We start from the raw sequence: 27,656 nt of genomic DNA on the forward strand, positions 1-27,656 counted from the left end.
TGGCGCATCTCACTGTATCTTAATCCAGTAAAGTGAGAATATCAGAATCCCCCTTTTACAGATGAGGAAAATTAGGCTTACTTAATTTTCTCAGTCATAAAACAAGTAAATGTTAGAAGCTGTGCATCTATACTTGTACATACAATAGTCTAGCCTAAAAGCTACATTCTTAACTATAGTATTCATCTATCATTTTTCCTGTTTTTTTTTTCTTTTTTTTTTGTGGCACATGGGGTGTTTTTGTGCTCAGTTTCAACTTAGGGACTCCTGCTTCATAAGTATCTGACTACCTGAGCCATGTTGAACCATGCCCATAGCCCCCCCCCCTTTTTTTTTTTGCTTGTTTGTTTTTCAGATAGGTTCTCATACTTCTTGTAAAGGCCAGCCTTGAATCATGATCCTCTAACATGCCTCCCCAGTAGCTGGGATTACAGATATGTACTACCACACTCAAATCTTCTTCAGAATTTTTAAAGTGTTTTTCCAAAATTAATCCTCAGCCTATATTATTAATCTTACATTTTAAGAGTTAACTTTACTATTTTCAATGTCAATTTAATTGAATCATTTTATCTTAGTCAGATATCTTTTTAAACTAAAAAACTCAGACTTAATTTTCATTTCTTCTTTAAAAGAAACCCAATTTCTTGTGCTTCATCAACAACACAATCTAAAATATTGTTTCTTATAGCAAAACATTTTAAAATAATGCTTTGCCTTTAATGTTTTCTTTATTAATGTGCCTTAGCTTTTTAATAGCCCTATGGCTTCAAATAAAATTTATTATTATCTTTGAACACCAATAAACTTGGACTGATTGTTCAATGGGTTATATGCAGCAGTCAAACTTTTTACCTATTTCTGGTGTATTTGGGTATTCCTGTTATGTGTACTTTGAATTATAGTACAGTTTTTGTTTATCAAATTTTCTTTTTCCTGGCTTTGTTTTTATTTTCTTTTTTATTGGTTTGTGAGGGTAATTTAGTCCTGAGATACTAAATATTGTTGGCTATTCTTTTAAAATCAAACTCTCTACTCATTTGGGAAATACTACCTTCTGCTTCTAATGACTTCTTGATTTTTCTTTAGTTTTTATATAAATCCTACCATTGTATATAGCACCAGCAGAGGCTGAACAATTACACATTGGAAACAATTATTCTCTATAAAGTTAGAAGTGTTTTAAAAAGAGTAAGAAAGATTATATTGTTAGTAGTTGTAAAATCTAAAATAAACTTTCCATCTATCTTTTGAGCAGACACAGTTTTCTTGTTTATAAAGAAGGATAATAATCACCGTCTTGCATACTTTACAAAGCTGTTATGTTAAAGGAGATAATGTGAGCTTAACAAACATGAATGTATTATTAAAAGACTGTCTTACAATATAGCTTGAATACTGGTTGCCATCTATCAAACTTGAATATTTTTGTGTTCTTCTGTACATAGATATCAATAACTATATGAGATAAATAAGTTTTTTTGTTCTATTTGTTAGACTGAAAACTTCATAGTTAAGTTATATTCGGTCAACACTTTCAAAAAGGTATTGAACATGTGCAGAGGGCAATGGTGTTTTGTTTTGTTTTTGCCACAGGCTGTTAATAGGTGACTAGAACCTGGACATATGGTAATACAAATAGCATTAGAGATAAGAACTCAAGGCAGAAGGTCAGGAATGGGAAAAAATATCAACAATAAGGAATCTTTAAAAGACAAACAATTAAAATTAAAGGGACATATGAATGAAGATAGGAAAGCATTGCACAGATAAAATAAGAGCTTTTATGCAAGGAAAATTTAAGGATTCAGTTTTCCTTTAGATTACCACCTATTAAATAGTTATTTAAAAAACTATGTGTGCACATCAGAAGATAGGTCAATAAGAACTGCCTTCTAGGAACTTACAGTTTAGACAAGGACATGAAACAACTATTTAGTAAGCTCTTTCTGAGTGCTAGAGACTGTGAACCAGACCAGTTATTAATATGTGGTTCTTTAACCAGAATGCATCAGCATCACCTGGGAATTACTTTTCAAAAATGCAAAATCATGAGGCTACTGAATAGCTGACTCTAAAGTGGAGCCCAGCAGTCTGATACACAGATTGAAGTCCATGGTATAACCCCTGTTTTCACTGTATTTGATGTTGGTATAATTTGTGGAGGGGAAGGGGAAAAACCAATTGTTTAAATAGGGATACAGGTGGACCCATTGCAACAATGAGATGTACAAGACGTTATGTCGAAAAATGAACTTTACAACTTTGGTGCGAGGGTGCGGGGGGGGGGGGGGGGAGGGATGGGAAGGGATAGTAAGGGGAAACAAAGGAGGAGGCAACAATGCTTGATAAGAAATGTACTCATTACCTTGCTCATGTAATTGTAACCCCTCTGTATGGTATTTTCACAATAAATAAATAAATAAATAATAAAAGAAACACTGAAAGAGACAGGAGATCTCAAGCATGATTATATAAGATGTTGAAAGCCTGGGAATAAATTACCTGTTAGAATATTATTTGTCCTTTAAATAAGTAGTTTGGTGAGTTAGCTCTGAGAATTCCTAAGTTGGTAGTCTAAACCTGTAGCTCCCATCCTACCCCAAAGGGGTCCTAGGATAGGACTGACATAGCTATAGTTTCTCTTCCTTTCCTAGTAGATGGGTAGGGCCATACCCATGTGGCAAGTCCTAGGTGTGGTCTTCTGATTTAGAGCCCTCCTTCACCACTAGGTCCTGGGCTGGTCTTTACAGAGATAGCAAGTCACACCAGCAGGATGAATTACCCTAAATTTAGCCAGTCTATTGCAATTAATGAATTCAGAACAAGCACTTGAAAGTAACTATAAAAGCATAAAAAAACCTAATTTTAAGAAATTTACTTAATATTTATGTACATAGCAACATAAACCAATAGAAAAGGTTTAAAATTTCAACTGTATAAGATTATTAAACATACTGTGACAGTTTCAAGTCTTTGTTTCACTAGCTGCATCTTGGTTGAAGAATTTTCAGTGTTTACAAATTCATCAATCTGAAAAGAGCCTTGATGGGGCAGTTTAGGACAGGTGCACAATGCATCTTCACTTTGGTGTATTCCAGGTAATGGAACTGTTCCATTATAGCGTTTGAACATTTCAGCCTCCTGCTGAGCTACTGAAAAAAATGAATTCAAAATTAGTTCAAATCATCACAGCAAAAGCATCATTGAATAAAGTCATGGAATGGGAATATTTAATAAATGATCAGAAACCACACAATGCATTCTAAATAGTTGTTAATGAGAAGACAATATAAGTAGCAAATGTGAAATTATTAGATACTATAAAACCAACAGGAAGGAAATATAATAATTTCACAAGTTCAAGTAATTGAGCCTTGAAGGCTTAAAAATGTAAATATAATTCTGGAACATGAAAATTCACTCATAGTAATTGTATGGCATGAGGAAAATAGGAAAGAGATTTTGAAAGGGCACGAAATAACTTTTGTGGATGATGGACCTATTCATTACTATTATTGTTATTGTGTATGGGTGTGTCAGTCCTAGGGCTTTAACTTGGGGCCTGGTGCTGTCCCTGAGCTGGTTTTGCTCCAGGCTATCACTTGAGCCATAATTCCACCTTTGGCTTTTTGGTGGTTAACTGGAGATAAGAGTCTCAGAAACTTTCCTGCCTGGTCTGTCTTCTAACCATAATCCTCAGATCTCAGCCTTCTGAGTAGCTAGGATTATAGCAGTGGCATCCAGCTAAATTTTTAATATTAAGGTATTCTAAATATTGGAATAGAGAGCTTAATGCCTGGCTCAAATTACTGAGTGATTGTTAAGCAACCACAGACTCTGAGTTTAACCACTAGTATTGCCACACACACACACACAAACAACCTGCTTAAATACTTGAAGACAAATAGCATATTTAGGACTAGAAGCATGTCTCAAGTGTTAGAGCACTAGCATAGCATCTGTGAGGCCTTGAGTTAAACTCCTAGTATCACATGGTAGCCTATCAACAAGTGGTGACCTTAGGCAAATTACTTCATTTTTCCTGAGACTTTCATTTTTATATTTTTATAAAATTTAAGACAATGCTTTTCTATAAAACTTGTAACTTTAATTCAAACGTATTTTCACATTTGTAGGATGCAAGGCATTATATTTAACAGGGCATTATAAAGATTTAGGCAATGAGCAGGGTTATATAACAAAAACTTATAGAAGCTTAAAGGTTTTCTTTTGTTTTGCTGAACTAGTAAAGCTGAACTAGTAAAGCATACTAGAGTATGAAAAATAAATCAACAACAAAGAGTGCAAGTGATCATTAATGAATTTGAATTCTATTAGTAAAATTATGTCAATGGAAGAAATCACATATAGTTTGACTAAAGTGTTTTCAGAGGCTTAATCAACTAGTTAGCATAAACAATTAGAAAAGAACATAGTAATCTGAGTCCCATATCCTAGCTCAACTTGGTATACAATAGGTGCTCAATAAGGACATGTATTATTGGAGACATGACAACTGAAAAGCACTCCAGTAAATACTGGTTCAGAGGAGACATTGCCACCTAGAGAAAAATGAGGTACAATACCTCACATAATCAATAATACTAAGAACTTCCCAAATTAAGATTTGATTCTATTTAAAAAACTATATGCATAATGCTATATGTCAGTACTCAAAGTGAATACTGGTTACAAAAATGGTAAACATTCATATTAACTTCCTCCAAAATATAAAAATACAAAGAAATTATACACTCCTCAGAGAAAATGGAAAAAAAGTTTGGTTTTTCAAAAACTGATATTTCAGGAAATCTGTTAGTAAGGCAGTTTAGTGTTATCACATGGGAGTATGGACATAATGACCATACAGTATTGCTTTAATCCCTGGCTCCTGTAAAATAGGAATAATATAACAGTTATTGCATAAAATTGCTATGAAAATGTAAATAGAGGTGCTGGGAAGGTGGCTCAGTGGTAGAGTGCTTGCTTTGCATGTGTGAGGCCCTGGGTTCAATTCCTCAGCACCACATAAGCAGAAAAAGCCAGAAGTGGTACTATGGCTCAAGTGGCAGAGTGCCAGCCTTGAGCTGAAGAGCTGAGGGGCAGCGCCCAGCCCCAGAGTTCAGGCCCAACGACTGACAAGAAAAAAGAAAAAAAAAGAAAAGAAAAGAAAAAAAGAAAAAATATAAATAGATATAATGTGCTTGAAACAGTACTAAGGGCATTGAAAGTGCTAAATGGGTACTGTGATTTTATCTACATGTACAACAGCACCCTAGAGACTCAAACAGGGTAAAATTGATTAATAACAAAACATTAATTGCTAAATTCTGTCACTGTAAAATTAATTCAGTAGAAGCCGTTTCTCTGATTAGCACTTTGTTATGATGAGAATCCTTCAAGCACATTACTTGTGGTACTCTGTGACTAAATTTCTTACTACTAGATGATTAACCTTTTCAAGATCAAGCAAATAAAACTATCTTCTGAAAGTAAAAATTGTATTTCTTACCAAAAAAGCAAAAACTCAGTAGACGGAAAGGCTCAAAAGACCACAACCTGAACATATGCTTACCAGAGAAAAATGCTTGCTCACTCTTCACAGATTTTGCTAGAACTGAAAGATGAATGATACATAAAGCTACCACAGTCTTATTCACAGCCTACTTAGCTTACAAAAAAATGAACTTGCTTCTTCTTACTTGGAAATTATCACAAGTTCTGGTTAATACTCACTTAACTGTCTAGGCCTTTTATATTTTATACTATTAAAATTTATTTTAAAACCAAATGTAAACTTTATTTTCAGGCAAAATATTTCTATTTTAAAAAAGATAAACCTAAGATAGGCCAATCAAATATTATAATTTTCAATGAAAATTTTAAATATGATTTGAATTGACAATTCTGGCCTGTATTCAAGTAGTGAAAAATTTCAGTGTGTGAAGTGATTTATTTCTTATGGACCTTTACCATTCACAAGAATTGTGCTAAATCTTGGATGCTTAAAGTTATTTCTCCTAAGTTTCTTTTTTTTTTTGTCAGTCATGGGGCCTGAACTCTGGACCCAGGCACTGTCCCTCAGCATTTCAGCCCAAGGCTAGCACTCTACCACTTGAGCCATAGCTCCACTTATGGCTTTTTCTGCCTATGTGGTAGTGAGGAATTGAACCCAGGGCCTCATGTATGCAAGGCAAGCACTCTATTACAGAGCCACCTTTCCCGCCCTCTCCTGTTTCTAATTTTTAAAAACAGGCAACCAATAGTTGGGGAAATGTGTTGATACACTTTGAATTTAAAATTTCTATATAAGTATGTTATTATACAAAAAAAACCTGTGTTCCAAATATACTGCATTAAGTAAGTCTTACTTCATCTGTTAGTATTTGAACATCCTTATTTCTATACATTCATGCAAATTCTTTCTCTACATTAATACAATGTGGACATAATCTTTTTAACTTTATGCATTTATTTTGTAATACAACTGATCTATAAGGGTATGGACTTCAATAAATGAAAGGCTGACCATGAGAGTAAAGAAACTTCAACTTCATCTCATAGAGAGATAGTTAACACACATTAAAGTCATATCACACATATAAAGTCAAGTGTTTACTGGTAGTAAGTGAACATGATAGTGCTTATGAGTTTGCAAAGTACTTTTATAGTCTTTGTTCCACAATCTTTTAACAAATAACTCTTAGGTAGGGCAGGTACTACCAGTACTAGTAGTACTTTTATAAGAGAATGGAGCTTCAGAAAAGCAAAAAGATTATGTAAGGCCACTGAAATAACAGAACAGGAGGCTTAGCCCTGTGAATTATAGTACCACTAAAATTCTTTGCTTGTTCTGAGTGAAGAAATCTTTTTAACAGTAACAGAAAATAAAATGGTTAGAAAAAAAGAGCAGAAATTTAAGTTGCATTTGTAGTAAAATTTCAGAAGTCTAAAAGGCAAATTAGAAGCTTAATGAAGATTGCTATGAAAACTTAAGAGTTTGAGGAAATAATTGTTGCTTATTTCCTATATAACAGTTCCAATATTAAAATGTGTACATAAATCTCTACACTTATATTAAGATTTAGAATGGTACAAAAAAAGAACTATTTCAGGATACATGTCAAAACGAGTCATCAGATTTGGACACGGATGACTTGAGAACTTAATTCATCTTTTCTTATAACCAGGATGATATTTTTCTAACAATTGCTAGTAAATATAAATGTTGTGTTGAATGACAATTTTAGAGCTACATTACATTTTATAAATTTGCATAGAATTGTAGAAATCACTTTTTCCCTAGAAAGTTATTTAAAACAAATATAAAATTTGTGTATCATTTTTATGTTAACTCACCAAAAATAGCACATCACCGATACAATAAAAAGAAAAATCCTCAGGTTTATAACTTATCTCAATTGTCTACTAACTTAGATTGGTTAATGCTGATAAACATTAAGCAATTTATTATGTAGATGCTTAATGAAACTATTTATACAAGTACTTCATTGAAATTTTCTACATTAAAGTTACTAATATAATGTATATTTATTTAACTACATATGTATTTAGACCTCTTTTGCTTACCCAAAACGGAATGAGGGTATATAATATCCTAAACAAATCAAATAGGCTAAGAAAGACCTTTCATTTTTACACATGAACTAATATATGAAGAAAAAGTAAAACTAATTTTGAGAATAATTGCACTAATAGTAAACTGTAAAAAATTTCAGAATACAAATGAAATATATGACAACTGACATAAATTCAAATAATTACTAGAAAACCTTTTTCAAAGTTTTAATTTCTTATTTTCATAATAATAGAATAATTTTACTTTAGAGGTGAAAAAAACATTAGTTTTTGCCTACTTTTTATGTTAAAATTCTTAAAAACTTACTAAAACTACATGCTTTAGTAAAAAAATTAAAATTAATCTGTATTAAACTGAAAATATTAAATAATTATATTTCCTATGTATAGTCACCTTTTTATTCCCTAATAGTTTTAGGGAAAAGTTTTTTTTTTTTTTTTTTGTCAGTTGTGGGGCTTGAACTCTTGGCCTGGACACTGTTCCTCAGCTCTTCAGCTCAAGGCAAGCACTCTACCGATTGAGCCACAGCACCATTTCTGGCTTTCCAGTGGTTTATTGGAGATGGGAGTCTCAAGGTCTTTCCTGCCCGGCTGGCTTTGAACTGCAATCCTCAGATCTCAGCCTCCTGAGTAGCTAGGATTACAGGTGTGAGCCACCGGCTCCTGGGTAGGGAAAAGTTTTTCATTCACTCATTTCACTTTATAGTCACACTCCATAGCTCCTGTCATTTATTTAAAATGATTTACAAATCAAGTAATGGATATCTTTCTATGATTTCAACATAAAAGTATAACCATTATTTGTACTTTACAAACACTTAGATTCATATTAATGATGCTTACAGAAAAATAAAATGTTGTAACTCAAAATAATGCAAACCGAGCTGGGCGCTGGTGGCTCACGCCTGTAATCCTAGCTACTCAGGAGGCTGAGATCTGAGGGTCACAGTTCAAAGCCAGTGTTGGCAGGAAAGTCTGTGAAACTCTTATCTCCAGTAAACCACCAGAAAACTAGAAGTGGCACTGTAGCTCAAGTGGTAGAGTGCTGGCCTTGAGTGAAGAGCTGAGGGACAGCGCCCAGGGCCAGAGTTCAAACCTCACAACCAGCCAAAAAAAAAAAAAAAGTTAACCATTTATTTTACAGCCTTGTACAGTATATTCAAGAAAGTATATTAATTCAAAGATAACAGATTTTATAGAGCTTATGATTTCTGGTCCATTGTATAAGCAAATATTATTCTAAGTAGACTTTATCAAGCAAGAAACTTACCATGGAAATCATAAATGTAAAGAAGAATTGGCTCATTCTGCCCAAATGCACAAAATGCAACCATATTTTCAAATGGATGGTAAGAAATATCTCGAATAGGTGACTTAAATGGCAGGTCAGAATACATTGCCACTTGTTCTCCTAAATTAAAAAAAGAGAGACTCGATAGCTTTTATTATGACACTTATTTCTCACTTAAGATTTATCTGCACTGTATGTGAAAATATTTATAGTAATTTTGAAGCTCACATATTTACATGAAAATCTTGAAGACTTAGAAATGCATGAGTACCATTTTACTAAACAATTATCTATATGATGGATTCTTTTGGGCTTTCTCTATTTCTCAATCCAAACCCTTCCATGAAGTTTTCAAGGCACAAAGTTAACATAAAGGGCTTATTAGAAAGTAAAGTAGACATTGGTAGGAAGCAGGACACAGGCATGACTAAATTATTTTTTATATTATCGTTAGTTGTATGAAGAGTTGCTACTTTACAAAGCAGTATCTTGATCAGTGTCAATCAATTCAACAGGATGACTATGTTGTAACTAATAAATAATTTTAGGTAAAACTAGAGTAGGAATTATAAAACTTTAAAACAGAAAAAAATAGAGGGATTAATTTTTCTAGTTTGTTGCTTCCCTAGAAGCTACTTGAAGTACCATCTGCTTAAAAGATACCTATGATTAAGGTAAAAGATGACTTAAACAGAAGTTGATAGAACCTAGGGAAATTAACCAGAAAACAAACAAACAAAAAAAATCAAAGAGTCTAGATCCACTTATGAATGGGGAAAAGCAACCTGATTCTCCTGATTCATACAAAAACATAATACAAGGGAAAAAATTTATGTGATCTATTTAAAATAAAGGAAAGAAAAAATATATAAGAAGAAATTAAATACTTTTAATTGAATGAATTTTTAAAACTTATTATATTTTTTATTAAAAATACACTAGTAGTTTTAGCTTTACTTTTGAAAAAAAAAGATGAGATACAAGTGAACAACAATATAATACTTTACTGGAGAAAAACTATACTATTGTTAAGTAAGTGTCAAATATCAAAAACTTTCCTAGGATTGTTTTCTAATGCACAGAAGATATTTAACCATCTATTATAATTCAGTTTAAGATGTTTCTAATTTTGCATTCTATTCCAAAGTAAATATTTCTCTAAATTCAGTAGGATCTCAATAGCAAGAAAAGAATAAGCCTTGACTTAATGTGTAATTCTAAATCCACAATTTTAGAACAAAAAATAAAATTTAATAAAGTCAAAGACTATTCAATTCTAAAAACCTGAAATTAGAATTTTCTTGAAAATGGTAGCTTTCATACTTATTGAAAATTCAACCTCACTTCCTCAAACAAGGTCTAAAAGCATTTACCTGTTTCTGGGTTCCAAACATATACTATACCATCCTCACTTCCAGAAAAGAGAAAACTTCCACATGGCGTCAAGGTACTATGAATCTTCTCTCGATAATTTGCTGCACCTACAAATTTCCTTGCAGCCAATCTATAAACAAAAAGGATACAAATGTAACCTATTTTAAACATGAAAGAAACTCGTGTGAGAAAATCTGTTATTTATTTTATTTTATTGTAATTTTTGTGCATGTGTGCACCCATCCAGGAGATTAAAGTCAGGCTCTGTGCACTGCCCCTAATCATTTTTTTTATTTTTATAATATATATTTTTATTGTAAAGATATTGTAGAGAGGGGTTAAGGTAATGAGGACATTTTTTTTTTTTTTTGGGTCCAGTCGTGGGGCATGAAATCTGGGCCTGGGCGCTGCCCCTCAGCTCCTCAGCTTAAGGCGAGCACTCTACCACTTGAGCCACAGTGCCACTTCTGGCTTTTTTCTTTTTGCTTATGTGGTGCTGAGGAATCGAACCCAGGGCCCCATGCATGCAGGGCGAACGCTCTACCACTGAGCCACCTTCCCAGCCCATGAGTACATTTCCTATCAAGCATTGTTACTCCCTTTGTTTTTCAGTTGTTTGTTCATTTTCAATGCAGTGTCTTGTACATCTCATTGTTACAATGAGTCAACTTGTATCTTTCAGCATTTTGTTATTTTCCTTCCCCTCCCCAAATTAGAAAAATGTATATACAAGATTCAGAGCACTGGAATCAAATACAGTGAAAACAGGGGTTATATCATGGAGGAAGAACATACAAAAGAAACAAAAAAAATCACAGAGTACATTATAAGAACATTAAAAACAACAGGAACAAAGATAAAACCTCTTGTGTGCCTATCTTGGGGGTCATTTTGCTTAGCATCATCTTATATGGTCATTTTGCACAAGATTAGAGCTCTATCACTTGAGCCACAACTCCATGTCTGGCTTTTTGATAGTTAATTGGAGATAACTCTCAAAAACTTTCCTGCCCAATCTAACTTTGAACCATGATCCTCAGATGTGCCCTAAGTAACAGGGCGTGAGCCAGAGGAGCTTGGTGAAAAATGTTTAATACTTAATTTGCATTCATCAAACTATAGTTGAGAATAGGTTATGGTAGACAAGTTATAGAAGAATAAGAAAAGCTGATCTCAGTGCCCAGGGAACTTACCAGGTACTGTGCATCTGGATAAGAGAGATTTAAGTTATGAAAACAGAGCATATTAAATCATCTAAATTGTGGCACACAACGTTCTGTCCCTTTTCAGTTATAAGTAATAGCTAACACAATTTCAGTGCTAACTGTGTCAGGTAGGCTATTATATATACTTCTGTTACTTTGAGATAAAAAGATAGATAATTCATTTTCATTTGGATAGTTATATATTATGTCTAAATTTGTTCTAAGAAACGTTCTTTCATTGAACTAAATTTAAATGTTTTCAGTTTTTCCCTATCATGAACACAATTTCTAAAAATGATTTTGTGTGTATATTTATGACTATTTATTTGCATTATCCCACTTCTGAAATTTGTTTCATGTTTTCAATGTATAATAAATTCTATCTTATCAAATTCTATTGATGGATCAAGATCAGACTTCAAATAGATTAATAGACTCTTTAAAAGAAGATTAAACTATGGTTCTCAACTTTACTGTTACTTTAAAACATATAATGGGCTTATCACATATTTGAATTATTATAAAACACATATTGAGAACTGCTAACTGCCAAGCATGACATGAAAATAAACAGATTTTAATCCTAGAAAAATCTAATTTTTAGTCTAATTAAATGCTGGTGTGTGTGTGTGTGTGTGTGTGTGTGTGTGTGTGTGTGTGTGTGTGTGTGTGTGTGTGTGTGTGTGTGTGTGTGTGTGTGTGTGTGTGTGTGTGTGTGTGTGTGTGTGTGTGTGTGTGTGTGTGTGTGTGTGTGTGTGTGTATGTTATCATTGTCCCATAGCACCAATCTCTAGATAAGCACTAAAGAACTTAACAATCAATATTCAAAAGACACTTGCAAGTTGATGTTAGACGAAATGAACCCCAAGATAAGGACTCAAATGTTTTTCTTTCTTGCTATTGTTTTTAACATATTTATAAGATATTTCTTTGTTGCTTTGTATGTCCCTCCCCCAAGGTATAACCCCTGTTTTCACTGTATTTGTGGAAGGGAAGGGAAAAAAACCAATTGTTTAAATAGGGATACAGGTGGACCCATTGCAACAATGAGATGTACAAGATGTTATGTCGAAAAACAAACTTTACAACTTTGGCACGGGGGTGCGGTGGGGGGGGAGGGGAAATGGGAAGGGATGGGAAGGGGAAACAAAGGAGGAGGCAACAATGCTTGATAAGAAATGTACTCTACCTTGCTCATGTAATGTAACCCCTCTGTATGGTATTTTCACAATAAAAAATGTATTTAAAAAAAAGACACTTGCAGAATCAAACTAATAGAGATAAATTACCTCATTTGCTTTTCTTAATATGATAAGGAAATCTAAAACAGTGGCCTTCTCTCATGGTTTAACAAGAATTCTAAAACCAAAACAAAAGCACACTAAAGTCCACACTGGTATGACATACATCTCCCCTGCCTTTTATATTAAAGATGGCTGCCTTCTTTTGCCTTTATTTAGAAATAAACAGAAAACAAGGACGCATGAACCAAAAGCCATAGCCCTTCAGTTACATTATGTCAAAAGATACCATTCCAATATCATACAGGAAAAAGATAATCCTTCACTGTTGAATATAAAGTTTCTGCTTTCAGTTGTGAAAATAAAAAGGCATTGATCACGTTTCACTCTGAGACTTGTTCACACAGGGCTGGTTATCTGGAGACAGGAGGTGGTCAGTGGGAGGGCTGTCTTCTGGGCTTAGCATTGTCTCTGATCTCACTTATTAGACACCAAAAATAATGTTTAAAATGCCTTTTAGATACTGTCAGCTGTTAACCAAACAGCAAAATTTCCAGGTCAGAAACACATGCATTTTATAAATATATATTTATTCATTATCTACCTATAATACCTATTCTGTTTTTAATGTACTTATAATGTACTATGTGATTTTTTTTGTTTCTTTTGTATGTTTTTCCCCCTATGGTATAACCCCTGCTGTATTTGATTCCAGTACTCTGCATCTTGTATATACATTTTTCTAATTTGGGGAGGGGAAGGGAAATAACAAAATGTTGAAAGAAGGATACAGGTGGACCCATTGGAACAATGAAATGTATGAGATACTATGTTGAAAATGAACTCTACAACTTGGGGGGGGAGGGAGGTGTTACAGAGGTGAGGAGGGAAGGGATCGCTGGGGAAAAACAAAGGAGGGGGGTAACAACGTTCAAGAAGAAATGTACTCATTACCTTACACATGTAACTGTAACCCCGCTATACATTATCTTTACAATAAAAAAATTACTAAAATGTACTTACATTCGGAGATCCATAATTCTCAAAGTACTGTCTTTAGTATGGATTAGCAAACGTTTTCCATTGGGATGAACCTCCAAATAATTTATTGGAATCCCCTTAAATTCAGTTTCTTTAATTTCCTAAAGAAGTTAAAAAAAAAAAAAGTCAAGGGCTGGGAAGATGACTCAGTAGTAGAGTGCTTGCCTTGCATACATGAGGCCCTGCCTGGGTTTGATCCCTCAGCACTACATTAGCAGAAAAAGCCAGAAATGGTGCTCTGGCACAAGTGGGAGAGTGCTTGCATTGAGCTGAAGAGCTGAGGGACAGCGCCCTGGCCTAGAGTTCAGGCCCCATGACTGACAAAAATAAAAATAATAAAATGAAATAAAATTAACTTTAAAAAAAGTCAATATTAAGTGGTAATATTTACTTCTTTTTGCCTAAGCTTAAGTCCCTTTTAGAGTATTAATTTAAAATGGCATATTCAATTTCATTATTGGAAATATTTTAAAATTGTTAGGAAAAAAATCTCCAGAACCTTCAGCTGAGGGTTGAATATAAAGATGTCAAATTATAGTTTTATTTTATGTAATGCTGAATTTAAATGAAGTATTTTGTATATTATTCACATCCCAAAATATTAGCATTCTAAACAAAAAGCACCTCATACACATCTATTAACATTGCATTTTCTTTTTAAGAACAAATAAAAAAAACTCTCAACTTTACAAAATCTAAAACTTAACTTTTCAAGTTTCAGATAAGTCTCAGATCTTCATATACTTGTCTTAAAAATATTATGTTTTGATTTGCATTTCTTTTATGGCTAGAGAGGCTGAGCATTTCTTCTTGTGTCTATTGGCCATCCTTCTTTCCTCTTCAGAGAAGTTTCTCTTTAAGTCTTTAGCCCATTTATTTATTGGGCAATTGTTTCTTTGAAGATTTGATTTAATTTTTTGAGTTCCAGGTATATTTTAGATACGAGACCCTTGTCTGTTGTGTGGCTAGTGAAGATCTTCTCCCAATCCGCCGCCTTTCTATTGATCTTGCTAGCTATGTCCTTTGCCATGCAGAAGCTCTGCAATTTCATGCAATCCCATTTGTCCAACCTTTCTTTGATTTGTTGTGTTTCTGGGTCTCTATTAAGAAAATTTCGGCCTGTGCCAAGGATACCTAAGGTTTCTCCTATTCCATCCTGTAATGTTTTCAGATTGAGATACCACCTCACCCCAGTTAGAATGGCTATAATCAAGAACTCTAATAACAACAGATGCTGGAGGGGATGTGGACAGAAGGGAACCTTACTGAATTGTTGGTAGGAGTGTAAACTTGTTCAACCACTTTGGAAAGTAGTATGGAGGTTCCTCAAAAGACTCCACATAGAGCTCCCCTATAACCCAGCAATCCCACTTTTGGGCACTTACCCAAATGTTCACAAAAAGACCACACTAAAGCTACCAGCACGACTATGTTTATTGCAGTCTTACTTACCATAGCTAAGATATGGAACCAACCCAGATGCCCCTCAGTAGATGAATGGATCAAGAAAATGTGGTATATATACACAATGGAATTCTATGCCTCCATCAGAAAGAATGACATTGCCCCATTTGTTAGGAAATGGAAAGGCTTGGAAAAAATTATATTAAGTGAAGTAAGCCAGGCCCAAAGAAACATAGGTCCCATGGTTTCCCTTATTTGCAATAACTAGTATATGTCTGAGTCACGCAGAAAAGGTCAGTTAAGTTGATGTTAGGGAAATGAACCCTAAGATATGTATTCAAATATTTTTTTCTTTCATGCGATTGTTTCTAACACATTTATAAGATTATTTCTTTGTTGCTTTGTATGTCCCTCCCCCACGGTATAACCCCTGCTTTCACTGTATTTGATGTTGTTATAATTTGTGGAGGGGAAGGGAAAAAACAAATTGTTTAAATAGGGATACAGGTGGACATACACGTCGTTATGTCGAAAATGAACTTTACAACTTTAGTGGTGGGGGGAGGAGGGTTGGGTTGTGGGGGTGAGGGGAATATAGGATGGGAAGGGGAAAAAAAGGAGGAGGCTACAATGCTTGATAAGAAATGTACTCATTATCTTGCCCATGTAATTGTAACCTCTCTGTACAGTATTTTCACAATAAAAAAAAGAGAAAAAATATTATGTTATGGACATTTAATTCTGGAATCATCTAACTTAGACTATAATTTGAAATTTGATTTTCTTCTTTTCTTTTGTTTTCTAGTAGTTATTTGAGGGAGCTATAAAGATACTGAACAAATGAGGTTAGAAAAGACATTGACACTGAAGAATTGCCTGTACAAGACTTGCATAAAAATGACTACCCTTAAGGTACACTATACTCTAAAACCATTTCACAATGGGTAAAGCATCTAAACATAAGGCCAGAAACTATAAAACTCCTATAAGACAACAGAAGAGAAAAGTTAATAAATATTGGCTTTAACAATGCTTTTTTTAAGGATATCACAACAAAAGCTCAGGTCATAAAAGCAAAAGCAAATGAGACTACATTTAACTAAAAGGCACCTGTACAATAACCAACTAACAAAATCAATTTTAATCTACAAATTGGGAAGCACTACTTCCAAATCATTTATTTGATAGGGGCTTTGAAAGAATTCACACAACTCACTAATGAAAAAACAAATAACTGAAATTTTTAAAATGGGCAAAAGACCTGAACAGACATCTCAAAAGATGTAAAAATGTCAAAAGATATATGAACAGATGCTCAAGATCATTAAGAACCAGGGAAATGCAAATTAAAACAATTATGAAATAATATTTTACACTTGTTAGTGTGATTATCAGAGAAACCCCTAAATGTTGTCTAGGATGTACAAAAAAGAGCAGTCTTGTACACTGCTGATAGGGAAAACACTATGGAAGTTTCTAAAAACATTAAAGCTAGAGACATCAAATGATCTAGAATCCTCCTTTGGCGCATGTAGTCAAGCAAACAAAATCAGCACCTTGTACATATATGTATGCTAACATGTACATTGTAGTATTACTCATAACTGGGATATAGACACAACTTGTCTGTCGATGTCTGTCTGTAAGCATGAATGCACCCCCTCACACTTTGGAATATTTTTGAGCCTCAAAAAAGGGTAAGATAAGCCGAGTGCTCATGCCTATAATCCTAGCTACTTAGGAGGCTAAGATCTGAGGATTGTAGTTTGAAGCCAGCCAGAGCAAGAAAGTCCATAGACTCTTATCTCCAATAAACTACTCAGAAAAAAAATGCTGGAATCAGTGCAGTGGCTCAAGGTGTAGAATGCTAATCTTGAGCACAAAGAGGCTCAGGACAGTGCTCAGGCCCTGAGTTCAAGCCTCGGAACAGAAAAAAAAAAAGAAAAAGAAAAAGAAAAAAAGAGTAAGATATTGCTGTTTGCTATGATGTGATGAGACTGTAAGACACTATGCTAAGTGAATTAAGCCACACATAAAGAAAAGTATTGCATCATTCAACTTACAAATAAAACCTAAGCCATGCAAAAAGATCAAATATACAGAGGTTACCACAGGCTGAGAGGTAGAAGAAATGGGGGCTGTTGGTCAGAAGATACACAGAAGAATAACATATATAGGCATTTACCCTAAAGATTACAAACTAGGATATAAAAAGCCACCAGCATAGCCATGTTTACTAGAGCACTATTCACCATAGCCAAGGTATGAAAACAAATGCCACTCAGTGGACAAACGGATCAAGAAAGCATGATGTACACACACACACACACACACACACACACACACACACACACACACACACACACACACACACACACACTGGAATTTACTCATCCATTGGAAAGAATGACATTGTACCATTTGTAAAGAAAAGACTTGGAAAAAATTATGTTAAGTTTAGTAAGTCAAGCCTAGAGAGAAAAGCATCTGTGTTTTCCCTTATATGTTAAAGCTAGATTTAGCTTACACATTCTGAAGTAAAAAGGGTGGATAGTATACAAGTGTATACAAATGTATTAACTGAAATACCGTAGATTCAAGAAAGAATTCAAATGGTGTAATTCCTTAGAAAAAAATCAAAGTTCAGCCAAATAAAACACCAGGAAGATTTTGGGTCAAGGGGAGAGGAGTAGACGAATGAAGAAAAGAGGGGGGAAATGCAGAGACGAATCCAACAAAAATCCTACAAAATTAATAAGAGTGATGGATGGGATGGTTAGGGGAGGGATAGGTCAGAATGTTGGAAGGAGTGACATTGATCAAGATATATTGTATTCATAAACTGCTTTGTTAAATGGCAATTCCTCTGTTCAACTAATTAAAGGTAACTCAAAATGATTTTTAAAAAGTTACAGAAAATAATGAAACACTGACATCAAAGATGTCCATTTTGGTGAGCTAAATTACAACAAATTTGAGATGGGGAAGGATTAATGGAGATAGTAGCAATCACAATGAATTTAACAGCATAAAATCAAAACCAAAGTGCAGAAAAAGAATGAAGTATAATTTAGAGAAAAGTAATGTCAGATTTAGTATTTGTAATTACCAAGTAACTTCTTTCATAATTTCCTTTTTTTTTCTCATCAGGGGCTTGAACTCAGGACCTGAGTGCTGTCCCTCAACTTTTTTGTTTTTTCTCAAGGCTAGTATTCAACCACTTGCGCCACAGCGGTACTTTCGGTTTTATTGGTAATTAACTGGAGATAAAAGTCTCAGGAGCTTTTCTGCCTGCGCTAGAAACCGCTATCCTCAGATCTCAGACTCCTGAATCGGTAGGATTACAGGCATGAGCCACCAATACTCAGCCATATATTTCTTTATATTAGTAAAGCACAAGCAAAGACATTGAATACCTAGCTAACAACAAAATATAAGCACTCCATTCATTAGAGAGCCATTGGCATTTTTCCATTATGAAAAACAAAAAACAAAATGTGGGCACTGGTGGATCATACATATCTAGTCTACTAAAGAGGCTAGATATGAGGATAGTGGTCTGAAGCCAGCGTGGGTAGAAAAGTCTGCAAGATCTTATCTCCAATTAACCAATAAAAAAGCTGGACTGGAGATGTGGCTCAAGTGGTAGAACCGAGGAAGAGTTCAAAGGCCCTGAATCAACCCTGGTACCAGCACAAAAAAAAGAAGAAGGAAAGAAGGAAGGAAGGAAGGGAAGGAAGAAAGAAAGGAAGGAGGCACGCAGCCAAATCACAAATTAATCTTAACAATCCATTTATATTTTTAATATAATTTTATGGTTATTATTAAAGTATATATAGAAGGGTTACCATTTCGTAAGTCAGGTGATAAATAAATTTCTATTTTGGACAATATCACTCCTTTGTACCCATTCCCCTAGGTTTCCCCCTCATTTGTATTTTGAACTAAAAACATAAAAATATTCTTATCAACAAAATTGCTTAAAGACCATCTTTAAAACAATCTTTCCCCAAAATGAGCTTTTTCATTGGTGTTTAGGAAGTTGACAAATTTCAAATGAAATAATTACAATTGGTTAATTTTGTGATTAAATGTTAGATCCTGCTATAATTGGATAATTCTGAAAGTACTATTGCCAAAGCACTGAGCATACTACTTTTAGTGACATGTTACCAGAAAGAAAAGGTAAAAATAACAGAAAATTTGACCATGCTGAAAACTGAGGGTGAAAAGACTAAAGGGACTGGAGTTGTAGTTCAACAGTGGACCTAGTTTGTAGAAGGCCCTGGGTTGACCACAACATAATAAATGAATGAATGAACAAAGACTGAAAGTAAAGCTTGGGGAAAATGTAAAATTTCACAAGGTTGTAATCAGTCAGCTATCATAAACTTGTGAGAATTAATTAATGATAATGAACTTTGTAGAGACTGAGGAAATTGTTACTTATCTGAAAGACCCAACAGAAGATGTCCTTAGCATCTACTTTAATGTCATGTGATTGAAGTTTTACCTTGTTTATAGTCCAGTGGCGCACGGAATGCTGCAAGTCATTAACTTTCACATAAGTATTCCAAACAACAATCACCCCTGTGCAGTCGCCTGAATACATGTGATGACCTATTTTAAAATAAAATTGCTCACTTAAAAATGGAACAGAATTAGGAAACAAATTATGTTGAGTTGGGGAAACCATAACCCAGTAAAACAGTTAAACAATCTGAGGCCTACTAAAGGGTATTTTGGTTTCAAAAAGCCAAAAAGTACAATATAACTTACAATCTAGTCTCAATTTTCTTTTAACAAGTTCTTCATTCTTTTAAATTATTTTTCATGACATTTCCCTTTGTCATTTCCCTTTGTCACTTACCTGAACTGGAATACAGAAAGAAATTAATATCTCAGGACATGTGTCTGTAGCCCATTTTCCGAAGCCAGATTGTTTGGTTTACTGAACACATATTATTCCATATTAATCTTAAATAATTACTTTTATTAGTCTTACAAAAATTTTAGAAGTTTTAATATGTCTTGTTCCAATAACATCTAAGACCCAGTAAAAACTCAAAAATAATCAGGGAATAAATAAAATAACAAAAGTGAATAGCGTTAAGAGTATAGTAATAGTTGCCTTCATTGGAACATACTCTGACATACCTTCATCATCAAAACAGAGTGAGTTGATAAAACTCTTGTGAGCATCAACCTGTCGAACCAATATGGCAGCATCTTCTTTCATATCAACTTTCCATATTCGTATCATTGAATCATAGCATCCTGTAACCACCAACTCTCTTGTAGCTGGATGGAATTTAGCCGTATAAACAAAGGAAGGGTGAGGTAAAACTCTGAAAGTATTTGTATTGTTTATTTCATTTTTCCATATCCTAGGAAAGGATCAAAAGTTACATACTGATTATAAAGGTACAACTTTCTTTTTCAGTGTTTCTAAGAACCAATACAGCCAATTGGTTTTGCACAATAACCAATGGTAAACTAATATAAATGTCATATATTTGAAGACTAGAATTCTTTACATTTTTACAAAGCTGTTTCCTATTATCAAATATATCTATTAAGTATAATCTATACTATAAAATTATGCATATTTGGTCACATATATTTGAAACCTAGTTACTTTTATAAGTAAGTACATGTTGGTAAGTTGGTAAGGCAGTACCATTTACATTGAAAAACAATGGGAAAAAACTTATAACAATTTTGCATTTAGGTTATGCATATTGCTGTTACAAAATGCTTATTAGTCGAGGTTTAGAGAACAAGATTTCCATAAACTTTATATTTGTAATATTAAAACCAACACAATGAATAGGAAGATCCCAAAGACTTAAAAACCATATGGAAGTTGCTCTGAATTCTTGAGTAAAATAAGATAAAAACTACAATGCTCATTATTTTAATAGAAAAGACTCTCATATATTAAATACTACCTTTATGTTTAACAGTCTCATTATCTCTTCCTCTAAATGTTAGCTGATTTTTAAAAATTATTATTCCTACAAGTCATTATGTCTAAAATGAACTTTACAACTTTGGTGGGGGGGAGCGGGGAGGATTGGGTGGGGGACGGGGGGAGGATGGGAAGGGCTGGGAACAAAGGAGGAGGCTACAATGCTTGATAAGAAATGTACACATTATCTTGCCCATGTAATTGTAACCCCTCCGTACAGTATTTTCACAATAAAAAATAAAAAGTTAAAAAAATTATTATTCCTTATAGTCGTGGCCAAAGAGAAAATCCTAAAGGTTGTTTTGTTAGATATTCCACATTTATAGCAATGTTTAAAAACAGGTTAAAATCTAGCAACAAATGTTAAATATGTGTTAAACAGCAGCTTTTTTTTGTGGGGGGGTGGGGGGCTGGTCGTGGGGCTTGAACTCTGGGCTTGGGTGCTGTCCCTCCGCTCTTCAGCTAGGCTAGTGCTCTACCACTTGAGGTACAGCGCCACTTCTGTTTTCTGGTGGTTTATTGGAGATAAGAGTTTCATGGACTTTCCTGCCCTGGCAGGCTTTGAAATGCTATCCTCAGATCTCAGCGACCTGAGTAGCTAGGATTACAGGCGTGAGCCACTGGCGCCTGGCTAAACGGTAGCTTTTAAAAAGTATGTTTAAATCATTACCATTAGAATATATTAAATTTTACAATGGGAATTTAAAGTTCATTTTCTTAATTACTACCTAATAATTGAGGCAATTAAAATTCTTATCAAAGTATAAATGAAAGAGAAAAATATAATTGGCTAATCAAGAAAAACATTCTGTATTTTCAGCAGTTGCTTAAAATATAGTTTGTGATCTTCAATTACTAAGGACCCAAATTAATAATGAAGGAAGTGAAAATACATGTTTTCAAGTAACAATAAAGTACATGTATCATTGCACAGTTTTACTTCAGATAAAATTTTCAGTGAACATATGTTATGTGAAATAGGATATTTACTAAGAACAAAATTTTTACTTGAAGGAAGTATTAAGAGAGTTAAAAATTGCTTGCTAGCCGGTGCCAGTGGCTCAAGCCTGTCATCCTAGCTACTCATGAGGCTGAGATCTACGGATGGTGGTTCAAAGCCAGCCAAGGCAGGAAAGTCCATGAGATTCTTACCTCCAATAAATCACTCAGAAAACCAGAAGACGCGCTGTGGCTCAAGTGGTAGAGCACTAGCTTTGAGCTGAAGAGCTAAAGGACAGCACCCAGACCCAGAGTTCAAGCCCCACAACCGACCAAAAAAAAAAAAAAAAGAATTGCTTGATAATAAATCTTAGTGACATTATGTAAAATACTTTGTAACCTACAGAAATTAGGTAGATTATCATCAAAACAATGACACACAATTAAAATAGATGCACTATTTTTAAAATAAAAATGAATGTTTTTGTGTAAAAACTGAACTCAAAGCTATCCATGAAGGTTTCTAAAAATTTTTTTCTGAAAAAGTTTCAGAAAACCAAAACTCCATTTGTAAGCAATAGCTAGTTCCCTTCCTTTCACTTTAGGTTATTCATATCAATTATCATTTATTTGTTTCAAAAACATCTTTTAACCAGGCACTAGTAGCTCATACCATAATCTAGCTATTCAGAAGGCTGAGATATGAGGATCTTAGCTTCAAGCCAGCTCAGGCAGGAAACTCCATGAGACTCTTAGCTCCAATTAACCACCAAAAAGATGGAAGTGAAGTTGTGGCTCAAGTGATAGAGCACTAGGCTTAAGCAAAAAAAAGCTCAGGATAGTGCGCCAGAACTAAGTTCAAGGCCCAGGACCAACACAAAACAAAAACATTTGTCTTTTTAGTTCTAGCCATGATGCTTCTCTCTTTTTTCACACTATTTTTGTGATGTAGAGTGATTATTTTATTTATTAATAACTATTATTTCATTAATACTGTTATATAATATACAATGATAATATTACATATTAACAATTAGTTATTACTCAATTATTAATTTTATTAAGTTAACAAATTAATTAGTATTAATTTTAAAGTCTATAAATTTAAAGTCTATAAGATGTTTATCACCAACTAACCACCAAAATGCCAGAATTTAAGCACAAGAGATAGAGTGCTAGTTTTGAGCCAAAAACTAAGAACATTGTTCAAGCCCTGAGTATACAGACACACACACACACACACACACACACACACACACACACACATGCCTTTAAATGTTTTATTGAGCCAGGTATAGTAGCACATGCCTGCAATGCAAGAACTTGGGAAGCTGAAGTAGGAGGAATACAAGTTCAAGGCTACCACAAGCTACATAGAGAAACTTGCCTCAATAACTAAAATGTTTATCACGGTACTTATTAAACGGAAAGGGGATACTTTAAGACCAACAATATGAAAAATGAAAATATTTAACAACCTATAAAACTTTTTAAAACATCAAGTACCTATTCACTTCAATACTATGCACTGAGCACCACTGGGTTCTGGCCCATATATCTAGCTAAAAGAGAAGAGAGAATCCTTACCATGAAGAGCTTATATTCTAGGAAAGAAAAAAACTCAAATATTTAATAACCTTACCTCAAGGTATTAATCAAATGGGTGACATAATCGAACATTTGATAAAATAAACATTTAAAGATGGTGATGACCAAATGCTATATGTTACATAAATGAAACATATTTAAGAAAAATGCCTTCAAGCAGTTTTACTACTTAACTCATTGGTCAGTTTGCATAATGCATACTATGATCATCGGTAAAATACAAGTTACACTTAAAGTAGTTACATCACATCTCTTTCCTTGATGGCAAGCAGCATATACAGTAAATACTTTATGAGTATACTAACCTGGCAGTGCCATCAGATGATGAAGTAAGGATGTATCGATCATCTGTAGACCAGCAAAGGTCATAAATAATATTGAGGTGGCCACACAATTCTCTCATGAAACGTCCAGAAGGAATTTCATAAACTGATGTAGATTTTTGAAAGTTAGTAAGTTTCTAGATCTTTAATCCAACAATATATACATAATTTATAATAATTTAGACAAAAGTTAATCACTATTTGTAAATTATAACTAAAGACAGTCACAGTAGTTTTGCATTTGCTTTAAACACAGAAATTCACACACAATATTTTATACTGTGCTAAAACAGTACAATACAATTTAATTTATTAATCTCATCTGCTCAAAGTAATTCTCTAAGAATCTTTGATAATCATTGTATTAGTCAAGTATTAAATGAGATTAATATTGCAACTTATTTCACATATTTTATAATTTGTAGTTTCATAAATATTATAAACTCTAATAGTAAACGTTTGAAATTTAAATTTAAACAGTGCTGTTATCAGAAAGAAATTTCCACTACTTAGATGACAGCATAAGGGAATTAGCAGCAACTCAATCAGACAATGTACCATTATCATGTTTCATATACAATTGAACTTAAAATAATGCTTAATACAGAATAAAGTTTCTAAGTCTCTACCTCCACCTAGTGGTGAAAGCAATTGCTCTTTAAAGCACTAAGTGGTACAGAAGTACTGAAATAGCAAAATTAAGAAACAAAATTAAATCCATTCCCTGATAAACAATAATGACAACAGCAAAAATTCTCAAAATAACTCTTCAAAACTCTGCACCTTAAGCATGTCTTGCAAGTATTTATCCAAGAACAGATTGAATCTTTGTAAGAACACTGAACTTTCTGGTGGCATTTTTACATGATCTGATTTCTCTTTCCTAAACTCTAAAGTAGTCTTACAAGCCAAGGAAGTCAAAAGGCTAGTAGCCAGACATTGGAAAGTGCAGAACTGCTTTGAAGTTCTCTAAAAGCTCTATCCCCAGAGGCTTATATCTGACAGTCTGTCAGTTCTAGGAAAGGCTACATAACTCAGAACTTGGCTTTACTGTATTTAATCTGGCTTTTTGCAGGGTATACACAAACAATCCTAATCCTGGGATGCAGGTTGAACAATCATTGGCACCATTTAACACCGTAGCTGAGAAAAGGGACCATGCGAGTTGTAGCTAACAAGAAGTTCACTATAGAGCATAACATTAAAGAAATAAAAAAAAAAACTGCAAATGAGATGGCCATAGAAACTTTGAAAAGCTCCTAAATATTTCTGAGAATCTAGGATTCCCATGCACAGCCCAAAAGAATCTCCAAAGGCTTTGCCTCTATCACTCTGGCTGATCTGTGGGGGTGCTGTACAAACAAGAAGTGAAGGGTAAGGCAGAATTATAAACTGCTGAAGAATGGAAAGTATTCTGAGAGAGAGAGACAGAGAGAGAGAGAGAGAGAGAGAGAATACAGATATACAGAGAGTTACAGAGAGAGATAGAAAGAGCACCTGCTGAGTGTATATAAGAGCCCACTGACAAAGGACTTCAGACCTATCCACTCAAAGTACTAAAAAATATATATTTTCCCAGCCTTAATTAGTTGATCATTAACCTAAGTGAGTAGAGGTTAGAATGCAGTATTTGACAAAGAATAATACTTTATAAAGTTAGTCCAGAAAGTCACTAATCAAACAGCAACAAAATCAAACCAGTTTCCAACATAGAAGTATGAGGTCTTAAAAAATAAATAAATAAACAAACAGGGAAGTATGGCCTATACCCAGGAGGTGGAGAATGGGGAGGTAGGAGGGGAACAAACAGGTACCAAACCTGTTCACACAGAAAATGAGGAAGACTAGATGTTAATCTTTCTCAACAAAAGCCTAGAATCCATGATTATAAATATAAAGAAAGATCTAAAAAACAATGCCTAAAATGTTAATGTATAGGAATGATTTCCCACCAAAAAAAAGAATATCATTAAAGAAATGGAAATGGTCAAAGATAACAAAAGGAAATGTTAGGGTTAAAATTAAGATTTCAATAAAATTTAAAAACCAAAGAATGTCTGCCACACAGATCACAGATGAAACAGGAAGGATTATTTCTCACGAATAATTGGATATCCATCCCGGCTGGCACATGCTGCTGCTAATATTCTTCCATTGTGGGAGAAATCAAGACAAAAACATCCTCGTTCTCCTGCATTTAGTGAGAAGAGGTGCTTGTTTGGAACCCGGCATGCCTAAAGAAATATACATTTAAAAATATAAATTAGGAAAACATAGCATAGAAAAACTAGTTAATTTCCATTACTACATATTACTACTCAGTAATTCCATTACTCAGACACATAAACTGTTTCATCCTTTATAAGACATAACAAATCAACACATTACAAATTTAAATAATAGTACATTCTTACCACATTAAAAACGGCTAAGGAAGAAAACTCAAGTAAAAGGTTAAATGTTGCCCAAGCAGTAGAAAATGCAAAAGTATTATATCCATCAAAATTGGATCAAAGAAACCAGGGCTTATAAAAATTGATGAATCCAGACATTAGGCAATATATCTCTCATAGGCATCAAATATCTGTTTTTTTTGTGGGTTTTTAAATGTTGTTATTGAATTGTGTTTTTACCTCAAATTAGTATGTTACAGTCCCACTTCTAGTGCATCTGTGAAAGTAATGGTGGCAGATAGGGTCTTTAAAAACAACATTAAGTTAAAATGAGATCATCTGAGTAGTTATAATTCAGCAGTGTTGCACACTTGTAAGATGAAAAAATATCAGACCTTAATGAACAAAGACCATATGAAGAGACAACAGAAGAGTAGCCATATGCAAGCCAAGAAGAGGGCTCAAAGACTATCAGTTTTACTGGCACCTTGATATTTGCTATGGAGTGAATGCTTATGTCCCTTCAAAATTCTGTGTTTGAAACTTGGTACTGGTGGCTCTTGCCTATAATCCTAGGTAGTCAGGATGCTGAAAGCTGAGTAACTCAATTCAAAGCCAGCCCAGCAAGATTATTCCAAGAACTTCTTTTTTTTTTTTTATTGTGAAAATACTGTACAGAGGGGCTACAATTACATGGGCAAGATAATGAGTACATTTCTTATCAAGCATTGTAGCCTCCTCCTTTGTTTCCCCTTCCCATCCCATCCTCCTCCCCCCCCCCAACTCTCCCCCCGCCACCCCCCCCCCCCCGCCCACCAAAGTTGTAAAGTTCATTTTCGACATAACAACTTGTATGTCTCATTGTTGCAATGGGCCCACCTGTATCCCTATTTAAACGATTTTTTTTTTCCCTTCCCCTCCACAAATTATAACAACATCAAATACAGTGAAAGCAGGAATTATACCGTGGGGGAGGGACATACAAAGCAACAAAAAATAATCTTATAAATGTGTTAGAAACAAGTAATTCTTATCTCAATTAACCACCAAAAAGCTAGAGTGGAGGAGTTGTTGCATAAGTGGTAGAGCACCAATCATGAACAACAACACAAAAGCCAAACAGAGCAGGTGCCTATAGCTCTTGCCTGTAACCCTAACTACTCAGGAGGCTGAGATCTGAGGATTGTGGTTTGAAGCTAGCCAGCCCAGGCAGGAAAGTCTGTGAGATTCTTACCTTCAATTAGCCACCAAAAAACTGGAAATG

At 34.1% G+C, this 27,656-nt stretch overlaps 1 protein-coding gene across 5 annotated transcripts in view; it reads right to left on the bottom strand.

Moving 5' to 3' along the window:
* Positions 1-27,656, bottom strand: part of Ahi1 (Abelson helper integration site 1) — a 129,425-nt gene that overhangs the window by 72,179 nt on the left and 29,590 nt on the right. For all 5 annotated transcript variants that reach the window (XM_042688530.1, XM_042688848.1, XM_042688622.1 and 2 more), the window contains 8 exons: positions 26,101-26,233; positions 23,982-24,105; positions 20,316-20,545; positions 19,672-19,778; positions 13,737-13,855; positions 10,267-10,397; positions 8,873-9,013; positions 2,959-3,155 (listed from right to left, as the gene is read on the bottom strand). In XM_042688530.1, coding sequence (XP_042544464.1) covers positions 2,959-3,155; positions 8,873-9,013; positions 10,267-10,397; positions 13,737-13,855; positions 19,672-19,778; positions 20,316-20,545; positions 23,982-24,105; positions 26,101-26,233 — 1,182 coding nt within the window. The remainder of the gene's footprint in view (positions 1-2,958; positions 3,156-8,872; positions 9,014-10,266; positions 10,398-13,736; positions 13,856-19,671; positions 19,779-20,315; positions 20,546-23,981; positions 24,106-26,100; positions 26,234-27,656) is intronic.

The sequence above is a fragment of the Dipodomys spectabilis genome, unplaced genomic scaffold (assembly GCF_019054845.1).
Source record: "Dipodomys spectabilis isolate Male_0828 unplaced genomic scaffold, ASM1905484v1 ptg000001l, whole genome shotgun sequence".
NCBI classification, from domain to species: domain Eukaryota; kingdom Metazoa; phylum Chordata; class Mammalia; order Rodentia; family Heteromyidae; genus Dipodomys; species Dipodomys spectabilis.